The sequence below is a fragment of the Schistocerca americana genome, chromosome 1 (assembly GCF_021461395.2).
Source record: "Schistocerca americana isolate TAMUIC-IGC-003095 chromosome 1, iqSchAmer2.1, whole genome shotgun sequence".
In the NCBI taxonomy this organism is placed as follows: domain Eukaryota; kingdom Metazoa; phylum Arthropoda; class Insecta; order Orthoptera; family Acrididae; genus Schistocerca; species Schistocerca americana.
Window position 1 is genome coordinate 1,113,327,571 of NC_060119.1, and position 18,229 is coordinate 1,113,345,799.

General features: G+C 39.2%; 1 protein-coding gene across 1 annotated transcript in view; it reads right to left on the reverse strand.

Annotated features, from left to right (window-relative positions):
- Positions 1–18,229, reverse strand: part of LOC124618647 (inter-alpha-trypsin inhibitor heavy chain H4-like) — a 132,482-nt gene that overhangs the window by 24,323 nt on the left and 89,930 nt on the right. Inside the window, exons 6-8 of the mRNA XM_047145367.1 lie at positions 13,606–13,781; positions 13,323–13,523; positions 8,350–8,470 (exon numbers count right to left, since the gene is read on the reverse strand). Coding sequence (XP_047001323.1) covers positions 8,350–8,470; positions 13,323–13,523; positions 13,606–13,781 — 498 coding nt within the window. The remainder of the gene's footprint in view (positions 1–8,349; positions 8,471–13,322; positions 13,524–13,605; positions 13,782–18,229) is intronic.

Sequence of the window (18,229 nt, forward strand, 5' to 3'; positions counted from 1 at the left end):
TGGGTCACAGTGGGACAAGTGTCTCAACAGCCAGGGGCAATACTTCTAACATACAGGTACTGGTTACAGTAATTATGTCTCCGGCTCATTTCTTTTTGAATGCCCCTTATATGTACACTGCAAACAGCACAAGATATGACCATGGAACCAAATCCATACACTGTTTACATCTAAACAGAAGAAACAACTCAAAAACTCAAAATTGTACAATTGATTGCTACAAGAAATAAAAGATGTAAATGATCCCCATACCTGCAGTCAAATGCTAAAAAAAAGTTTACTAAATGATAGCTGTGACACTGTAAATGAATATTTAAAATAACTATAGAAATTGACTCAATGCTTGTAAACATTGAACTGTGTAACAATTTATGACATGATTGTAAAGGTAAGACTAAGTATAGGAGCTATAAATACTGTAAGAGGTACTGTACATTTGACGACAACTGTGCAATGTATATTGTTCTATGAATGAATAAATAAATCAGTCAGTCAAAGAGTTGTCAAAATGCTAAGCCATTTTGAAGAGGCCTATGCAGTATACTCTATGACTAACAACAGGTATAAAGATTACAACTTGTTTCTGAAAAGTTATGTCTGTGAGTAGAATTCTCCCCTGACATAAATACTGAATTAAAATGTCCAGAATTAACTAGTTTTCTTATTTTAAATCAGTCATAACCACAATCATGAATACTTTAAATACAATGGAAAATCTCCACTATTATTAAGATGAAAGTTTTGCCTTTCAGTTCATAATCTGTTTGTAGTGCCCAATGGATTTTACTGTTTGAACAGAGAATAGTAACAAGTGATCCCTCAAGTTTTCTCAGTATGAGTGATAAATAATGTGCTTCCGGGTGTTCTGCCAAGTTGTTGTTTCCATTCTATGTCTCCGGCATTTCCATTCTATGTCTCAATGTCCAAACCAGCTGTCTTCTCTATGTTAGTTCTGCTGTTTTGCATACTAAGAAAGAGCCCTATGGCACTGCTTCAGATTAACAATATCTATTTTATTATACGAATACAGAGGCAATAGATCTACACACTGCTAAATATTATACAGACAAGACAAAAATTATGAACCTGCTGCGTCAAACTTGCCGTAGTACATTAAAGATCAATATATTTTTAGACAGTTAAGTATTTCTACATGTCATCCATCATTCATCTACAGGCAAGAGGTTACTTTTCCCATTTCTTTGTTTCCATCCTAAATGTTATGTTATTGCCATAACAATTAAGCATTAGCACAGTTATATTACAAAAAAGCCAAAAGCTTTTACCTGGTCACAAAATATTTCCATTGAACACAACTTATTGATTGAAATGCATCACAATTTCCTTGAGACAGAAAAGCTTCTGGCCACAAATCAGCATGCTCATGCAAAACTCAGCTTGCCTTATTCTTGCACAATATGTTGACAACTACAGAAGAAGGACAGCAGGCATTCCTAGATTCTGAAAAGCATTTTACAGAGTGCCCCACTGCAGACGGTTAACAAAGATCTTAGCATATAGAATAGTTTCCCAAATATGTGAGTGGCCCAAAGACTTCTTAAATAATAGAACCCAGTACATTGTCATGGATGGTGAGAGTTCATCAGAGGCAAAAGTGTTGTCAGGAGTGACCCAAGAAAATGTGATAGGACCACTCTTGAGCTATATAAAAATAAACAGTGTAACGGGGTGAGCAGCAATATGCAACTTCTGTGCACTGAAAAGTGTTGTCATTGGTTCTGTGAGGATGCAGGATAACTTGGACAGAATTTCTATTTGGTGTGATGAATAGCATCTTCTCTAAGTGTAGAAAAACGTAAATTAATGCAGATGAATAGGAAAACAGTTTTGTTATGTTCAAATCAGTATTGGCAGTGCACTACTTGACACAGTCATGTTGTTTAAATATCTAGGCATAATGTTGCAAAGTGACATGCAGTGGAATGAGCAGATGAGGTTAGTAGTAGGAAAGGTAAATGGCTGACTTTGTTTTATTGGCAGAATTCTGGGAAAGTGTAGCTCATCCACAAATAAGACTATGCATAGAACACTAGTGCAACACATTCTTGACTAATGCTCAAGTGTTTGTGGTCCCAACCAGTTTGGGTTAAAGGAAGACATTGAAAAAATTCAGAGGCATGCTGCTAGATTTGTTACTGGCTGGTATGATCAAGACCTTAGTGTTAAGGAGATACTTCATGAACTGAAATGGGAATCCTTGGAGAGAAGACATTCTTTTCACAAAACATTATTTAGAAACTTTAGAGGACCAGCTGACTCCAGAACATTTTACTACCACCAACATACATTTCATTAAAGACCACAAAGACAAATTAAGAGAAATTAGGGCTTTTACAGAGGCATATAAACAGCTGTTTCTCCTTCACTCTGTTTGTGGATGAAGCAGGAAAGGAAATGATTAATAATGGTGCAAGGTACCCTCCACCAGGCACCATAACTTGTGGAGTGTGTATGTAGAAATAGATATAGAGCATATCAAGATTAACATAGTCTATAGGTTGAAAGTTCTTTCTAACACAAACAGTTTGTCCCTGAATTAGACTAGAGATACAAGATCCTCAGGTCTGTAGAACATGTCATAACAATAATACACAAATACAAAAAAATAGAAAAAAGATATGTTAATGTTCCTGCCACATACCCCAAATGAAATGGTCCTCAAGGGCTCGGAATAAAGTCAAAAACGCCTTTAACATATTTTTATTTAAGAGCTACCAAGTAATTTGTCACGAAACATGGAAATGTGTGGTACATTGAGGTGCATATGATTATTCGGGCCACTGTAGCTGTGCACCATCAAAGAGAAAATCAGTTTACAACACCTACTTACATTGATTACATTACTACACTGAAGATGTGTAGAAGTAAGGTTTTACATAATGCTCACAGTGTTTGATATTATCGATAATATATAGACATCTGTCAGTTCTACTAAAAAGTTTTGAAAATGTTGACAACCATGAGATGATTTAGCAGGTCTTTACTATTTTTTGTCTTTGTCGTTATGTGGCAGCATATTTAAATCAGACTGGGAAACTGTCATTATCAAAAGTGCTATTTTTATCTCAATATATTAAAAAGTTTATATGAACAATAATAGGTTACTGATTTCACCATAACCTCTAGAAAATTTTAAGAATGTTGGTAACATTAAAATCTTATTTTAGACATATAAAACATAATTCAGTTTAATGAAACATGTTTTGAAATGCTCTTTTTTATCTGCTAAGAAACTGTTCAGTCCTAAATTAGGTGCTACCAACAGAAAATAAATTATTAAAACCCATCTTTGAGTTCTATCTGTGATGAGCTCGTTATTTACTGCTCAAGCATCTCCTCTTTCATTTTTACTTTTTAATACCTTCCAAATAATACTTATCACATTCTTAGAGGAGCTTATTTTAATGGAAGTTACATATGTTTCAGTGCTATAAGAACTCTCATTTTAATTTAAAGGTACAATTTCTTATGTGATAAAATATTATAATCTTTCCTTTCTGATCTGCCTTTTCTTGTTATTGTTTATACCAAGAACTATCATAATAAATGTTAGTTGTTGAATGCAATGATGAACTGCTAATCTAGACTGGATAAAAGTGGTTACATATCCTCCTATGTATTCACAACTGTTCACAGAAATATCATTTAAGTGTTACATTATTCTTTATCAGTATAAAATGATTGTAAATATATAATAATAATGTAATTGTATTCAGAAAGATATATGAAATACTCCCCACTCCACCAAGAGTGTCTTTCTGCCATCCACCCAACCTTCGTAACCTCTTGGTTCATCCCTATGAAATCCCCAAACCACCTTCCCTACACTCTGGCTCCTACACTTGTAACTGCCCCCAGTGTAAAACCTGTCCCATGCACCCTCCCACCACCACCTACTCCAGTCCTGTAACCCGGAAGGTGCACACGATCAAAGGCAGAGCCACGTGATTTACCAACTGACCTGCATACACTGTGAAGCTTTTTATGTGGGAATGACCAGCAAAAAACTGTCCATTTGCATGAACAGACACAGGCAGACAGTGTTTGTTGGTAATGAGGATCACCCTGTGGCTAAACATGCCTTGTTGCATGGCCAGCAGATCTTGGCACAGTGTTACACCGTCCAGCTTATCTGGATACTTCCCACTAACACCTGTCAGAACTCCGGAGATGGGAACTTGCCCATCAGTATATCCTCTCTTCTCATTACCCACCAGGCCTCAACCTCTGCTAATTTCAAGTTGCTGCCGCTCATACCTCACCTGTCATTCAACAACATCTTTGCCTCTGTACTTCCGCCTCGACTGACATCTCTGCCCAAACTCTTTGCCTTTACAAACGTCTGCTTGTGTCTGTGTATGTGCGGATGGATATTTGTGTGTGTGCGACTGTATACCTGTCCTTTTTTCCCCCTAAGGTAAGTCTTTCCGCTCCCAGGATTGGAATGACTCCTTACCCTCTCCCTTAAAACCCACATCCTTTCTTCTTTCCCTCTCCTTCCCTCTTTCCTGATGAAGCAACTGTTTGTTGCAAAAGCTTGAATTTTGTGTGTATGTTTGTGTTTGTTTGTGTGTCTATCAACCTGCCAGCGCTTTTGTTTGGTAAGTCTCATCATCTTTGTTTTTAGATATATTTTTCCCACGTGGATGATTCCCTCTATTATATATATATATATCCAAATTGAACCCTGCCTGGAACAGTTCCGTCCTCCGTCACAGTGGGACCCACCTCCTCTTCCTCAAAATCACCCTCTCCAAACCTTCCAGGAATTTCTGACTTCCAGCCTTGCTTCTCAATCCTTCTTAAAAAACCTTAATCCTACTCCCAACATCACCACTGCTGAAGCCCAAGCTATCCATGATCTGAAGGCTGACCGATCCATCATCATTCTTCCGGCGGACAAGGGTTCCACGACCATGGTACTTGATTGTCGGGAGTATGTGGCTGAGGGACTGCGTCAGCTTTCAGACAACACCACATACAAAGTTTGCCAAGGTAATCCCATTCCTGATGTCCAGGCGGAGCTTCAAGGAATCCTCAGAACCTTAGGCCCCCTACAAAATGTTTCACCTGACTCCATCAACCTCCTGACCCTACCGACACCCCGCACCCCTACCTTCTACCTTCTTCCTAAAATTCTCAAACCCAATCATCCCGGCCGCCCCGTTGTAGCTGGTTACCAAGCCCCCACAGAACATATCTCTGCCTACATAGATAAACACCTTTAACCCATTACATGCAGTCTCCCATCCTTCATCAAAGACACAAACCACTTTCTCGAACGCCTGGAATCCTTACCCAATCTATTACCCCCGGAAACCATCCTTGTAACCATTGATGCCACGTCCTTATACACAAATATTCCGCACGTCCAGGGCCTCGCTGCGATGGAGCACTTCCTTTCACGCCGATCACCTGCCACCCTACCTAAAACCTCTTTCCTCATCACCTTAGCCAGCTTCATCCTGAGCCACAACTTCTTCACTTTCGAAGGCCAGACATACCAACAATTAAAGGGAACAGCCATGGGCACCAGGATGTCCCCCTCGTACGTCAACCTATTCATGGGTCGCTTAGAGGAAGCCTTCTTGGTTACCCAGGCCTGCCAACCCAAAGTTTGGTACAGATTTATTGATGACATCTTCATGATCTGGACTCACAGTGAAGAAGAACTCCAGAATTTCCTCTCCCACCTCAACTCCTTTGGTTCCATCAGATTCACCTGGTCCTACTCCAAATCCCATGCCACTTTCCTTGACATTGACCTCCATCTGTCCAATGGCCAGCTTCACACGTCCGTCCACATCAAACCCACCAACAAGCAACAGTACCTCCATTATGACAGCTACCACCCATTCCACATCGAACGGTCCCTTCCCTACAGCCTAGGTCTTCGTGGCAAACGAATCTGCTCCAGTCCGGAATCCCTGAATCTTTACACCAACAACCTGAAAACAGCTTTCACATCCCGCAACTACCCTCCCGACCTGGTACAGAAGCAAATAACCAGAGCCACTTAGTCATCCCCTCAAACCCAGAACCTCCCACAGAAGAACCACAAAAGTGCCCCACTTGTGACAGGTACTTTCCGGGACTGGATCAGACTCTGAATGTGGCTCTCCAGCAGGGATACAACTTCCTCAAATCCTGCACTGAAATGAGATCCATCCTTCATGAAATCCTCCCCACTCCACCAAGAGTGTCTTTCCGCCATCCACCTAACCTTCGTAACCTCTTAGTTCATCCCTATGAAATCCCCAAACCACCTTCCTTACCCTCTGGCTCCTATCCTTGTAACCACCCCCGGTGCAAAACCTGTCCAATGCACCCTCCCACCACCACTTACTCCAGTCCTGTAACCCGGAAGGTGTACACGATCCAAGACAGAGCCACGTGTGAAAGCACCCACATGATTTACCAACTGACCTGCCTACACTGTGAAGCTTTTTATGTGGGAATGACTAGCAACAAACTGTCCATTCACATGAATGGACACAGGCAGACAGTGTTTGTTGGTAATGAGGATCACCCTGTGGCTAAACATGCCTTGGTGCACGGCCGGCACATCTTGGCACAGTGTTACACTGTCCGGGTTATCTGGATACTTCCCACTAACACCAACCTGTCAGAACTCTGGAGATGGGAACTTGCCCTTCAGTATATCCTCTCTTCTCGTTATCTGCCAGGCCTCAACCTTCCGCTAATTTCAAGTTGCCGCCACTCATACCTCACCTCTTTTTCAACAACATCTTTGCCTCTGTACTTCCGCCTCGACTGACATCTCTGCCCAAACTCTGCCTTTACAAATGTCTGCTTGTGTCTGTGTATGTGCGGATGGATATGTGTGTGTGTGTGAGTGTATACCCCTTCTTTCCCCCTAAGGTAAGTCTTTCCGCTCCCGGGATTGGAATGACTCCTTACCCTCTCCCTTAAAATCCACATCCTTTCACCTTTCCCTCTCCTTCCATCTTTCCTGATGAGGCAAGAGTTTGTTGCGAAAGCTTGAATTTCATGTGTATGTTTGTGTGTCTATCGACCTGCCAGCACTTTCGTTCGGTAAGTCACATCATCTGTGTTTTTTATATATATATATATATATATATATATATATATATATATATATATATATATATATATATATATATATCTAAAAAGAAAGATGATGAAACTTACCAAACAAAGGCGCTGGCAGGTCGATAGACACACAAACAAACACAAACATACACACAAAATTCTAGCTTTCGCAACCAATGGTTGCCTCGTCAGGAAATCAAATTTGAAGCCAATTATATTCATATATATATATATATATATATATATATATATATATATATATATATATATATATATATATATCTGCATGTGTGTGTGTGTGTGTGTGTGTGTGTGTGTGTGTGTGTGAGTGAATGTGTGTGTGGGTGTGAATGTGTGTGCGTGTTTTCCATATCTCCTCCTAAGTCAATGGATCAGTTTCAACCAAACATGGTACACATAACAGCATCTAGAAAAACGTGGGGGGGGGGGGGGGTGAGTTGGTGGGCACAGAGACAAGGAGGAGGAGGAGATGGATAGAAGTGGTGGTTGAAGTTGGAGATGGATGGAGAGAAAGGGAGAGGACAAGGAAGAGGAGGGGGAGGAAGAGGAGGAGGAGGAGAAGAAGAAAAAGAAGGAAATAAGTGGAGAAAGGGGGAGAAGGACATGAAGAGTCAGAGGGGTGAGAAGGAGTGGGATAGTGAGAGGGGGAAGTAGGAGATGGACAGAGAGAGGGGGATAGGAGGACATGGACAGAGGAGACAGAGAGAGTGGGAGTGGGATATGGATAGCGAGAGGGTGAGGAAAAGATGTGTAATGAGAGGGGGGGGAGGACAGAGATGGGGGAGAAGGAGATGGACAAAGAGAGAGGTAGGAGGAAATGGATAGAGAGAGTGGGAGGAGGAGAGTGACATAGGAAGGAGGAGATGGGTAGTGAGAGTGGGAGGAGGAGGAGAAGAAGAACAGAGAGCAGGAGAAGGAGGAGAGGGACAGAGTATGTAGTGTCTTTGTGGTAAAAATATTCCACTATGCAGTTGAAGTTCTATTTGTATTTGCAACATAGTGACTGAACTTCTGGCCATGAGTGTGATGGAGATAATTATGAAACTGTTTCACTTATTATTCTGCCTTAACTGCAGACAAAGTTTCTGAGAGGCTCAACAACGGATTTTTCCATCAGTTTCTCTTGAGACTTCTAAGCAGCACTTTTAATAATTTGTAATTAACCAAAATCTACCTAAAAGTATGTAATACTAAATATAAAAACAATGATAGTAATGTAATACCTACACTTACCTCCTGTGGCTTCCATAGATTTAACATAATCTTTTGCCAACTGTATATTTAGCGAAGTTGCTTTGAAAGTAGAACATTCGGGCCTAAGCCCAACAGAGTCCTGCTGATGAGGTGACCATTCCTGTTTAGAAGCAAGAAGGTATTGGAAGTATTAGTTTCTGCTACTCTTCAATGAACAAGTTATTTCAGTATGAGTAATACAAGTGTGAATTTGTAATTACTGTCTTGGAATGTAGACAAACATGTTACCAGAAAGCAGTCAAATATTAATTGCTGTACCACTGTTTTATTTCCTCGTGCTGTGTACTGACCTGACAAAGATTTCTGTATTACATCTCATGCAGTTTAATGGCGCTAATGTAATGACAATCTGGAATGTTAGCTACACTACTGGTCATTAAAATTGCTACACCAAGAAGAAATGCAGATGATAAGCGGACAAATATATTATACTAGAACTGGCATGTGATTACATTTTCACACAGTTTGGGTGCATAGATGATGAGAAATTAGTATCCAGAACAACCACCTCTGGCCGTAATAATGGCCTTGATACACCAGGGCATTGAGTCAAACCGAGCTTGGATGGTGTGTACAGGTACAGTTGCCCATGCAGCTTCAACACGATACCACAGTTCATCAAGAGTAGTGACTGGCGTATTGTGATGAGCCAGTTGCTCGGCCACCATTGACCAGACGTTTTCAATTGGTGAGAGATCTGGAGAATGTGCTGGCCAGGGCAGCAGTCGAACATTTTCTGTATCCAGAAACCCCGTACAGGACCTGCAACATGCGGTTGTGCATTATCCTGCTCAAATGTAGGGGTTCGCAGGGATCGAATGAAGGGTAGAGCCATGGGTCATAAAACATCTGAAATGTGACGCCCACTGTTCAAAGTGCCGTCAATGTGAACAAGAGGTAACCAATGGCACCCCATACCATCACGCCGGGTGATACGCCAGTTTGGCAATGACAAATACATGCTTCCAATGTGCGTTCACCGAGATGTTGCCATACACGGATGCAACCATCATGATGCTGTAAACAGAACCTGGATTCATCCAAAAAAAAATGACATTTTGCCATTCGTGCACCCAGGTTCGTCGTTGAGTACACCATCGCAGGTGCTCCTGTCTATGATGCAGCATCAAGGGTAACCACAGCCATGATCTATGAGCTGATAGACCATGCTGCTGCAAATGTTGTCGAACTGTTCGTGCAGATGGTTGTTGTCTTGCAAACGTCCCCATCTGTTGACTCAAGGGTCAAGACGTGGCTGCACAATCCGTTACAGCCATGCGTATAAGATGCCTGTCATCTCGACTGCTAGTGATACGAGTCCATTGGAATCCAGCACGGTGTTCCGTATTACCCTCTTGAACCCACCGATTCCATATTCTGCTAACAGTCATTGGATCTCGACCAATGCGAGCAGCAATGTCGTGATACGATAAACCGCAGTCGCGATAGGCTACAATCCGACCTTTATCATAGTTGGAAATGTGATGGTACACATTTCTTCTCCTTACACAAGGCATCACAACAATGTTTCATCCAGGCAACGCCAGTCAACTGCTGTTTGTGTATGAGAAATTGGTTGGAAACTTTCCTCATGTCAGCACGTTGTAGGTGTCGCCACCAGCGCCAACCTTGTGTGAATGCTCTGAAAAGCTAATCATTTGCGTATTACAGCATCTTGTTCCTGTCGGTTAAATTTCACGTCTGTAGCACGTCATCTTTGAGGTGTAGCAATTTTAATGGCCATTAGTGTACTAAGAACCCTGTGTACTACCAAGTGTACTTCATACCAACATTAATGATTTTCTGTCCGTTTCCATCCATGCAATGATCAAGGAAAATATTGCTGCCTATGTGCGTCATCATCCCCCTTAATGTCTCTTATTTTATTCTCATAACTGCTGAATAAGACATGAAATGGAGGCTGCAGAAGTATCACACTTTTTTTCCCTTGAATACCAGTCTGATAAATTTAACTAACAGAGACTTATCTAGGGGTTCCTCTAGTTCCACAAGCACCTCTGTTACTCTCTTGTATGGACAATGCCAGCCTGGTATAATCCTAGCAGCATGTCCCTTACTTCATAAGGAATCTAAATGTTGGATCAGTATACTGCAGAATTACAGAAATGCTTCACTTACTCAGAATCCTTACAATCAATTATGGTTTTCCATTCACCTTTGCAGATAATGATTCTTACATTTCCCCCCATTTCATCTTACTTCTTAGTACAGTGTAGGTAAAATAAAACTGGCCTGGAAAATATTTACTATAAGACTGATGAAAGATTAACTCTTGTTACTGAAAATCATGGAACATGCTGGAAATTGTAACCATCACACTGATGCAGGGCTGTTTTCAATTTATCAAACTGCAAGATACACATAGCAGCTTTGACTGATGGATAGCAACAGTAGTTTTCATAGTTCTAGTGTAGTTCTTCCATTGCGTAAGGATTATTTCTTGTTTCTACTGATTTAGCTCTTCTCAGACAATGCCTCATGCACTCATGACAAGGTTGTCAAGATGGTTTGTGCTGTTGCTCCACCTTTCTTACAATATCCATACTGTTGTTCATTTTCTGTGAGCTAATCCACATATGAACTGAAAATGTCTGAACATACTCGTTAGCATTAACAATTTGGTGAAAGAATAGTGTTACAATGTGGACACCAGTCATTGCGCACTGAACACCAGTTTTTTTTTTTTAGAATTCATGTGTCATGTCAAGCTGAAGCAGGCATCCCCTGAACAAATGAAAAACTGAAGATCGAAAAGTCCTGATTCAACTTCACTCAAAAGCTACCAGAAGAACAATACACATGAAAATTTGTAAGGAATCATATGTAGGCTCCAATTTGGTAACATTTTGATTTGACAGTCTCTTAATTTTCACTGGAATAGAGAAATGGTGTCGAGATTTTGTCAGACTTTGTTCCAAGATTTTTTTCCGTTGAGCAATGTTTTCTGGTGTTCAAATTTTTTTCGGATAGTTACAGTTTTTATTTGCTACAGAGTTCCTTTCAGACCATTTTTGCCACAAAGTTCGGAATTACATACTTTGCTGGATGTTTTGTCGAACTATACCAATCTTAAACTGTTGTGCGAACAGTTCTGCGCATATTTTCCATGAATTGCGCTTCACATAACACTTGGCAAAGAACACCTGATGTTTCGCCATGAGTACCACAGTGTGTTGCATTCAAATGCTCACTAAACATGTCTGCTCCCCTCACTTACTCAAATGCAAAGACACTGCCAAATACTCAGGACAGAGAATGTGAGATATGTGTATGTGCTGAGATGTGACAGCAAATGACTGGAGAATCAAAATCACAGTTTCTACCATTTTCTGTGAGGGGCAGTTCTTCTGTTCATTAACAAGGGTCAATTTTGCATCAATCTTATAAAAATTTTCCAGACCAGTTTTATTTTGCTAACAATGTACTTCTCCTCAATACTGAAATGAAGTGATGTGCTTCAGACGCTCATCTCTGATGCCACAACTGAATACAATTCTTTCAGTTTGCTGCAAGTGTTATCTTAAATTTATCCATAGAGCTGCCATTTATTAGATTAAGTGATACTTTCCTATAGGTATCATCATTATCAGTGAACAATGTGATAGTACTGAAGACACCATCTGACATATCATCTATGTATATTAAGAACATTACAGTTCATATTATGCTGTATGTACTTTCTATCAGATTCATATGTAAGTGCTTCTGTTGTTGTAACAGTAATCACTGTGTGAGAGAAGTTTTTGTATATCTGCACCACATCTGTGATGTATTTCACTGACTAATATATATCAGAAAATATTTTAAAGAAATACATCTGAGTACATTAAAACTAGAGAGCATGCAGCCATCAGGATTGTTTGATAAGTGTCCTAAAAAGCAAATAACCATATTTAGGAATAAAAATACATTTTCATTTCTCAACAAAATCTCCATCCACGGCTGTCAATTATATTAAACGAGGGTGTTGTTTTTTCCGAAGAAACAGGTTTTGTCAAAATTCTCATGGACAATAATGATGCCTTTCTCACTTGAAGCAAAGTTGTTCTCTACAAGACAAATTTTCAGGATGGAGAATAGAATTAGTTATCATCTTATTGAAGAAAATAGTGGATAAAGAACTACTCTGAGACTAAATAAATGCACATTTGCTATTATAGCTGCTGTGGTGTTGGACAGTGTTTTACCTTGGTGAAAGAGCATCTCTTTATATGGCAGTTTCTTGTTTTTCATTCAGTTTCTGTTTCAGATGGTTCCACAATGAGGATAATAGATCCCAGTTACAGTTCTGCCATTTTCTGAGCAATTTATGAGGTTTTTTTTCTCTGATTGCTTGACACATTGTTGGATTCTGTTAAGAAGTTTCAAAACTGTGCACACTTCCTACAGAGTGAGGGTTTCACTCTGGAAACAATACCTAGGCTATGGCTAAGCAATTATTCTATGATATCCTTTCTTTCAAAAATAAATGGTCATCAGTTTACGAACAGTCCATTTTTTCTCTATCCAGCAGTTGAACGTTCAAAGTGCACTAATCAGCAAGCTTTTACTAATGCTTCTTTTATAAGAAATAATATTCTACAAACCCAGTAAGATTATCTTTAGACTGGATGGAATGAATATTATGGTTTAACATCCAATCACCATCAACTTTAGATTGATGACCACAATTGTAATGTATTGAGTTTATGATGTTATGTGGAAGAAGCAAGTAGAACTGAATCCTCAAGTTAGTCTATAAAATATTTCCTGAATTCTGAATTTTCTTTTGTGTCTTTTTTTCACAAGCTGAATCTTTAAAATTGTGGTTGTGTGAATACTACAGGTAGAAATGTAACTTAAGTTAATTTGGCGGAAATTAATATATTGAGGAATGCACAGACTATCAATCCAGCTAAAATATATGAATAAAAAGCAATTTAATAGCTCACCTCCACACCTGTGTTGAACTGGATGATGCTGAAGTAGTCTTTTTCACTTAGATCATCCAATATCACTGACATGGCATCTTTAAGTTGAGATATTTTAGTCCCCCACATTGATCCACTTGTATCAAGAACAAATATAACATGTTTGGGTAACACTGGGAGTTCTCTTGGAACAAAGAAATGTACAAAATACCCATCCATTAACTGAAAAAAAAAATTTGTTGTGCAGCATTTGTTCATGATTACTGGAACAATACACATCACTCTGTTTTAGCACATAACTAACCAATACTTCACCCTCTGGTCGTGATTTTCTGTCAACGTCATATGTGAACACCACCTGATGAGACAAGTCATCCTTTCTCCTCAGTGCCAACTGCTGCTGCTTCATAGTTGGAGAGAAGTTTACAAGCAGTGACTTCCCTGAGTTACGTTTTGTTACAGTTATTGGATTCTTCTCTCCTGAATCAGAGGATTAATTATGAGTCAAATCTATTTTGTGCATAAATCAGAAGATTTGGTTAAAGTATTCCATTAGCTTCATTGATTATCATGAATTAAAAGTAATTAAAGAAACTGCATACTGTAATATTTATAGTACTATTGATGATATGCTTTGTAGAAAGAAGAGAGAGAGGATAACAACTCTTTTGTATCCTTTGCAGATGGCACTAAGTCACACTGACAACAACTGCGCCTCTATGCTACATGTTGCTAGGACTTCGCATGTACTTCCCTGCAAACTAGATTCTGGGAAATATGTACCTGTTTTCTGTACTAGGAATACTGTTGCCAACATTCTGTTCAACAGTAAATGCAAGCTTCCAGCTATAGAGCACAGTGGAATTTACAGGATTTCCTGCAATTTAGGTGTCAAATTATGTATAGATCAATCAGGACTGAATTTTTTCATTTTGAGAAGACAGAAGGAGTGATCTGTTTTACTTGCTAAAAACTTTCTAACACCAAGCTTGCATAAATATTTCTTTATTTAAAACAACCGTTTTTGACAAACATCACAAAAACACAGTACACTGTAGCATGTATGTTTGCATAAGTTGGATGCATTCTAAACATTGGATGTTTAGAATATGTCCAGCTTATGTAAACGGAAGTGTTACAGTGTACTGTGTTTTTGTGATGTAACAATCATCTGTGGGTGGTATATGTATGGACATTGCCAATTGCACAAGGTGCTTTATGTTTTTAAATATTTTGGTTATGACAAATCTTTTATAATGTGCTGTTTTTTATCCACATTACAACTTGGTGTGAGGTTCAACTTAAAAGGAACATGTTTCATAACAAAAGTATTTTTTAAGACCAGAAGATGACACCAAGGATTGTTGAAACCTGTCGTTCTGAGTAAGGAAATATTCATGTGATCTTGGCATTAGAAAGTTTTTATCAAGAAAGATTGGAAACTAAAAAATAAATATTACACCTTTGCTGGACATGTTTTCTTATGATATTAAATTTACTGTCAGTAGAGCAAACACTGGACTCACATTCAGGAGGATGACAGTTCAAATGCTCATCTGGTCACCCAGGTTTAAGTTTTCCATGATTTCCCTAAGTCAATTTAGGCAAATATCAGGGTGGTTCCTTTGAAGAGACACAGCTAATTTCCCTCCCAGTCCCTCCCTAATCTGAGCTTGTACAGCATCTCTAATGACTTCAATGTTGATAGGATGTTAAACTTTAATATTCTTTGTTTCACATAGCAAAGAAAGACGAAAAGATAACATTACTTGAAATTCTGGCTACCAATAAACACCAAGCATAGAATCCTGACTTTATCCTTAATGATCAAATACAGTGTCATTATTCACCCTTCCTAGAGTAGCTACAGCCAGTTAATATTTTTCTCGCCATTAGATAATATGCTTGTTGTAAATAGTGCACCTGTTTCCCACTCACATTCCATTGACTCCTTCCTCCCCTCTGCTGCCCCCTTTCTAGCTTGTTTATCACATCCACCAGTTATTTTGTCCATGTAACATAGTAGTCTGTGACAGTATTCATTTGTGTGCTGATTTGGCCTGTACATACTTGTAATTTTAATCTTTTAGTGTTCTGTAACATAAAGTCTATTTGTTCATAGCTTCTTTGTGTATTTCATTAAGCTTGTGTCTTTTGTATGCCATAGATATGTAGTTGTGAAAGGTCACATATCTTTGAAAAAACAATCATTGTGCAGCTAAAAGTTGTTGTTTGTGTTGTGTGAACTATCTCTTTGGTCTTAAGCTGCCTGAGGATGGCCTAGACAGCCAAAAGCCAGGTCAGAATGAACTGTAAAATAAATATTGCTTTGCAACATCAATACAATATACTTCCACTTTGATATGTCTACATTCTTCCAATTACTGATGGAATATTCTATAGATGTTGGTTGCAGAGTGATTGCAATAATTAATATTGTGAAATAATGTGAGACTGAAAAATTACAGATTACTATAAAATTACAAAGAAACAGAAGGACTGACAATTACTTACCATAACGGAACAAACTTTTAAGTACTTCTGAAAGGCACATATCAAAATATAAAAAAACTACCCTAACTTTTAGAACTGTTAACTCCATCCTTGGGTAGGAAGGGAAATAGGTTGGGGAAGGTTAGAAAAAAGGAGAAGCAGGCCACTCAGACTACAGGCTTGGAGGGACCAACCTGTTATTAGGTTGAGGGGGGATAGAAATGTCTATCAGCAGTTTTTAAAATTTCTTCTTCTGAAGGTAATATGGGACTCAAATTCGGGAGGATTACAGTTCAAATCCACAATCAACCATTTCAGTTTAGGTTTTTCACATAAATCATATAAGGCAAATGCTGGGATGGTTTCTCTGAAAGGGCACAGTCTATTTTCTTCCCTGTCCATAACCACTCTGAGCTAGTTCTGTGTCTCTAACGACCCCACTGATGATGGGATGTTAGAGCCTAATCTTATTACTTTTTTCCTGAAGATAAGTATTGTCAGCCATTCTGTATACATACAATTTGACATATTTCTCAATTGTTTTTTATATAAATATACAGGGTGGTGCATTGATAGAGGCTGGGTCAAATATCTCACGAAATAAGCATCAAAATAAAAAACTACAAAGAATGAAACTTGTCTAGCTTGAAGGTGGAAACCAGATGGCGCTAGGGTTGGCCCACTAGATGGCACTGCCATAGGTCAAACAGATATCAACTTCTGTTTTTTAAATGGGAACCCCCATTTTTTATTACATATTCGTATAGTACGTAAAGAAATATGAATGTTTTAGTTGGACCACTTTTTTCCCTTTGTGATAGATGGCACTGTAATAGTCACAAACGTATAAGTACATGGTATCACATAACATTCCACCAGTGCATATGGTATTTGCTTCATGATACATTACACGTGTTAAAATGGACCGTTTACCGATTGCGGAAAAGGTCAATATCGTGTTGATGTATGGCTATTGTGATCAAATTGCCCAGCAGGCATGTGATATGTATACTGCTCTGTATCCTGGACATCATCCAAGTGTCTGGACCGTTCGCGGGATAGTTACGTCATTTAAGGAAACAGAAAGTGTTCAGCCACATGTGAAATGTCAACCATGACCTGCAACAAATGATGATGCCCAAGTAGGTGTTTTAGCTGCTGGCACATCAGTAGCAGACAAATTGTGTGAGAATCGGGAATCTCAAAAACGTCGGTGTTGAGAATGCTACATCAACATCAATTGCACCCATACCATATTTCTATGCACCAGGAATTGCATGGCAACTACTTTGAACATCGTGTACAGTTCTGCCACTGGGCACAAGAGAAATTATGGGACGATGACAGATTTTTTGCAGGCGCTCTATTTAGTGATGAAGCATCATTCACCAACAGTGGTAACATAAACCAGCATAATATGCACTATTGGGCAACGGAAAATCCATGTTGGCTGTGACAAGTGGACCTTGGCGGGTTAATGTATGGTGCGGCATTATGGGTGGAAGGATAATTGGCCCCCATTTTATCAATGGCAACCTAAATGGTGCAATTTATGCTGATTTCCTACATAATGTTCTACCGATGTTACTACAAGATGTTTCACTGCATGACAGAATGGTGATGTACTTCCAACACAATGGATGTCCAGCACATAGCTCACGTGCGGTTGAAGCAGTATTGAATAGCATATTTCATGACAGGTGGATTGGTCGTCGAAGCACTATACCATGGCCCGCATGTTCACCGGATCTGACGTCCCTGGATTTCTTTCTGTGGGGAAAGTTGAAGGATATTTGCTATCGTGATCCACCAAAAATGCCTGACAATATGTGTCAGCCCATTGTCAATGCATGTGCGGACATTACGGAAGGCAAACTACTCACTGCCGAGAGGAATGTCGTTACACGTATTGCCAAATGCATTGAGGTTGATGGAGATAATTTTGAGCATTTATTGCATTAATGCTGTATTTACAGGTAATCACGCTGTAACAGCATGCGTTCTCAGAAATGGTAAGTTCACAAAGGTTCATGTATCACATTGGAACAACCGAAATAAAATGTTCAAACGTACCTATGTTCTGTATTTTAATTTAAAAAACCTGCCTGTTACCAACTGTTCATCTAAAATTGTGAGCCATGTGTTTGTGACTATTACAGCACCATCTATCACAAAACAAAAAAAAGTGGTCTAACTAAAACATTCATATTTCTTTATGTACAACACAAATATGTAATAAAAAACGGGGGTTCCTATTTTTTAAAAAATGCAGTTGATATGCGTTTAATCTATGGCAGCGCCATCTAGCGGGCCAACCATAGCGCCATCTGGTTTCCCCCTTCAAGCTAGACAAGTTTGGGTCATTGCAGTTTTTTCATTTGACACTTATTTCTTGAGATATTTTGCCCGGTCACGATCAATGGACCACCCTGTAT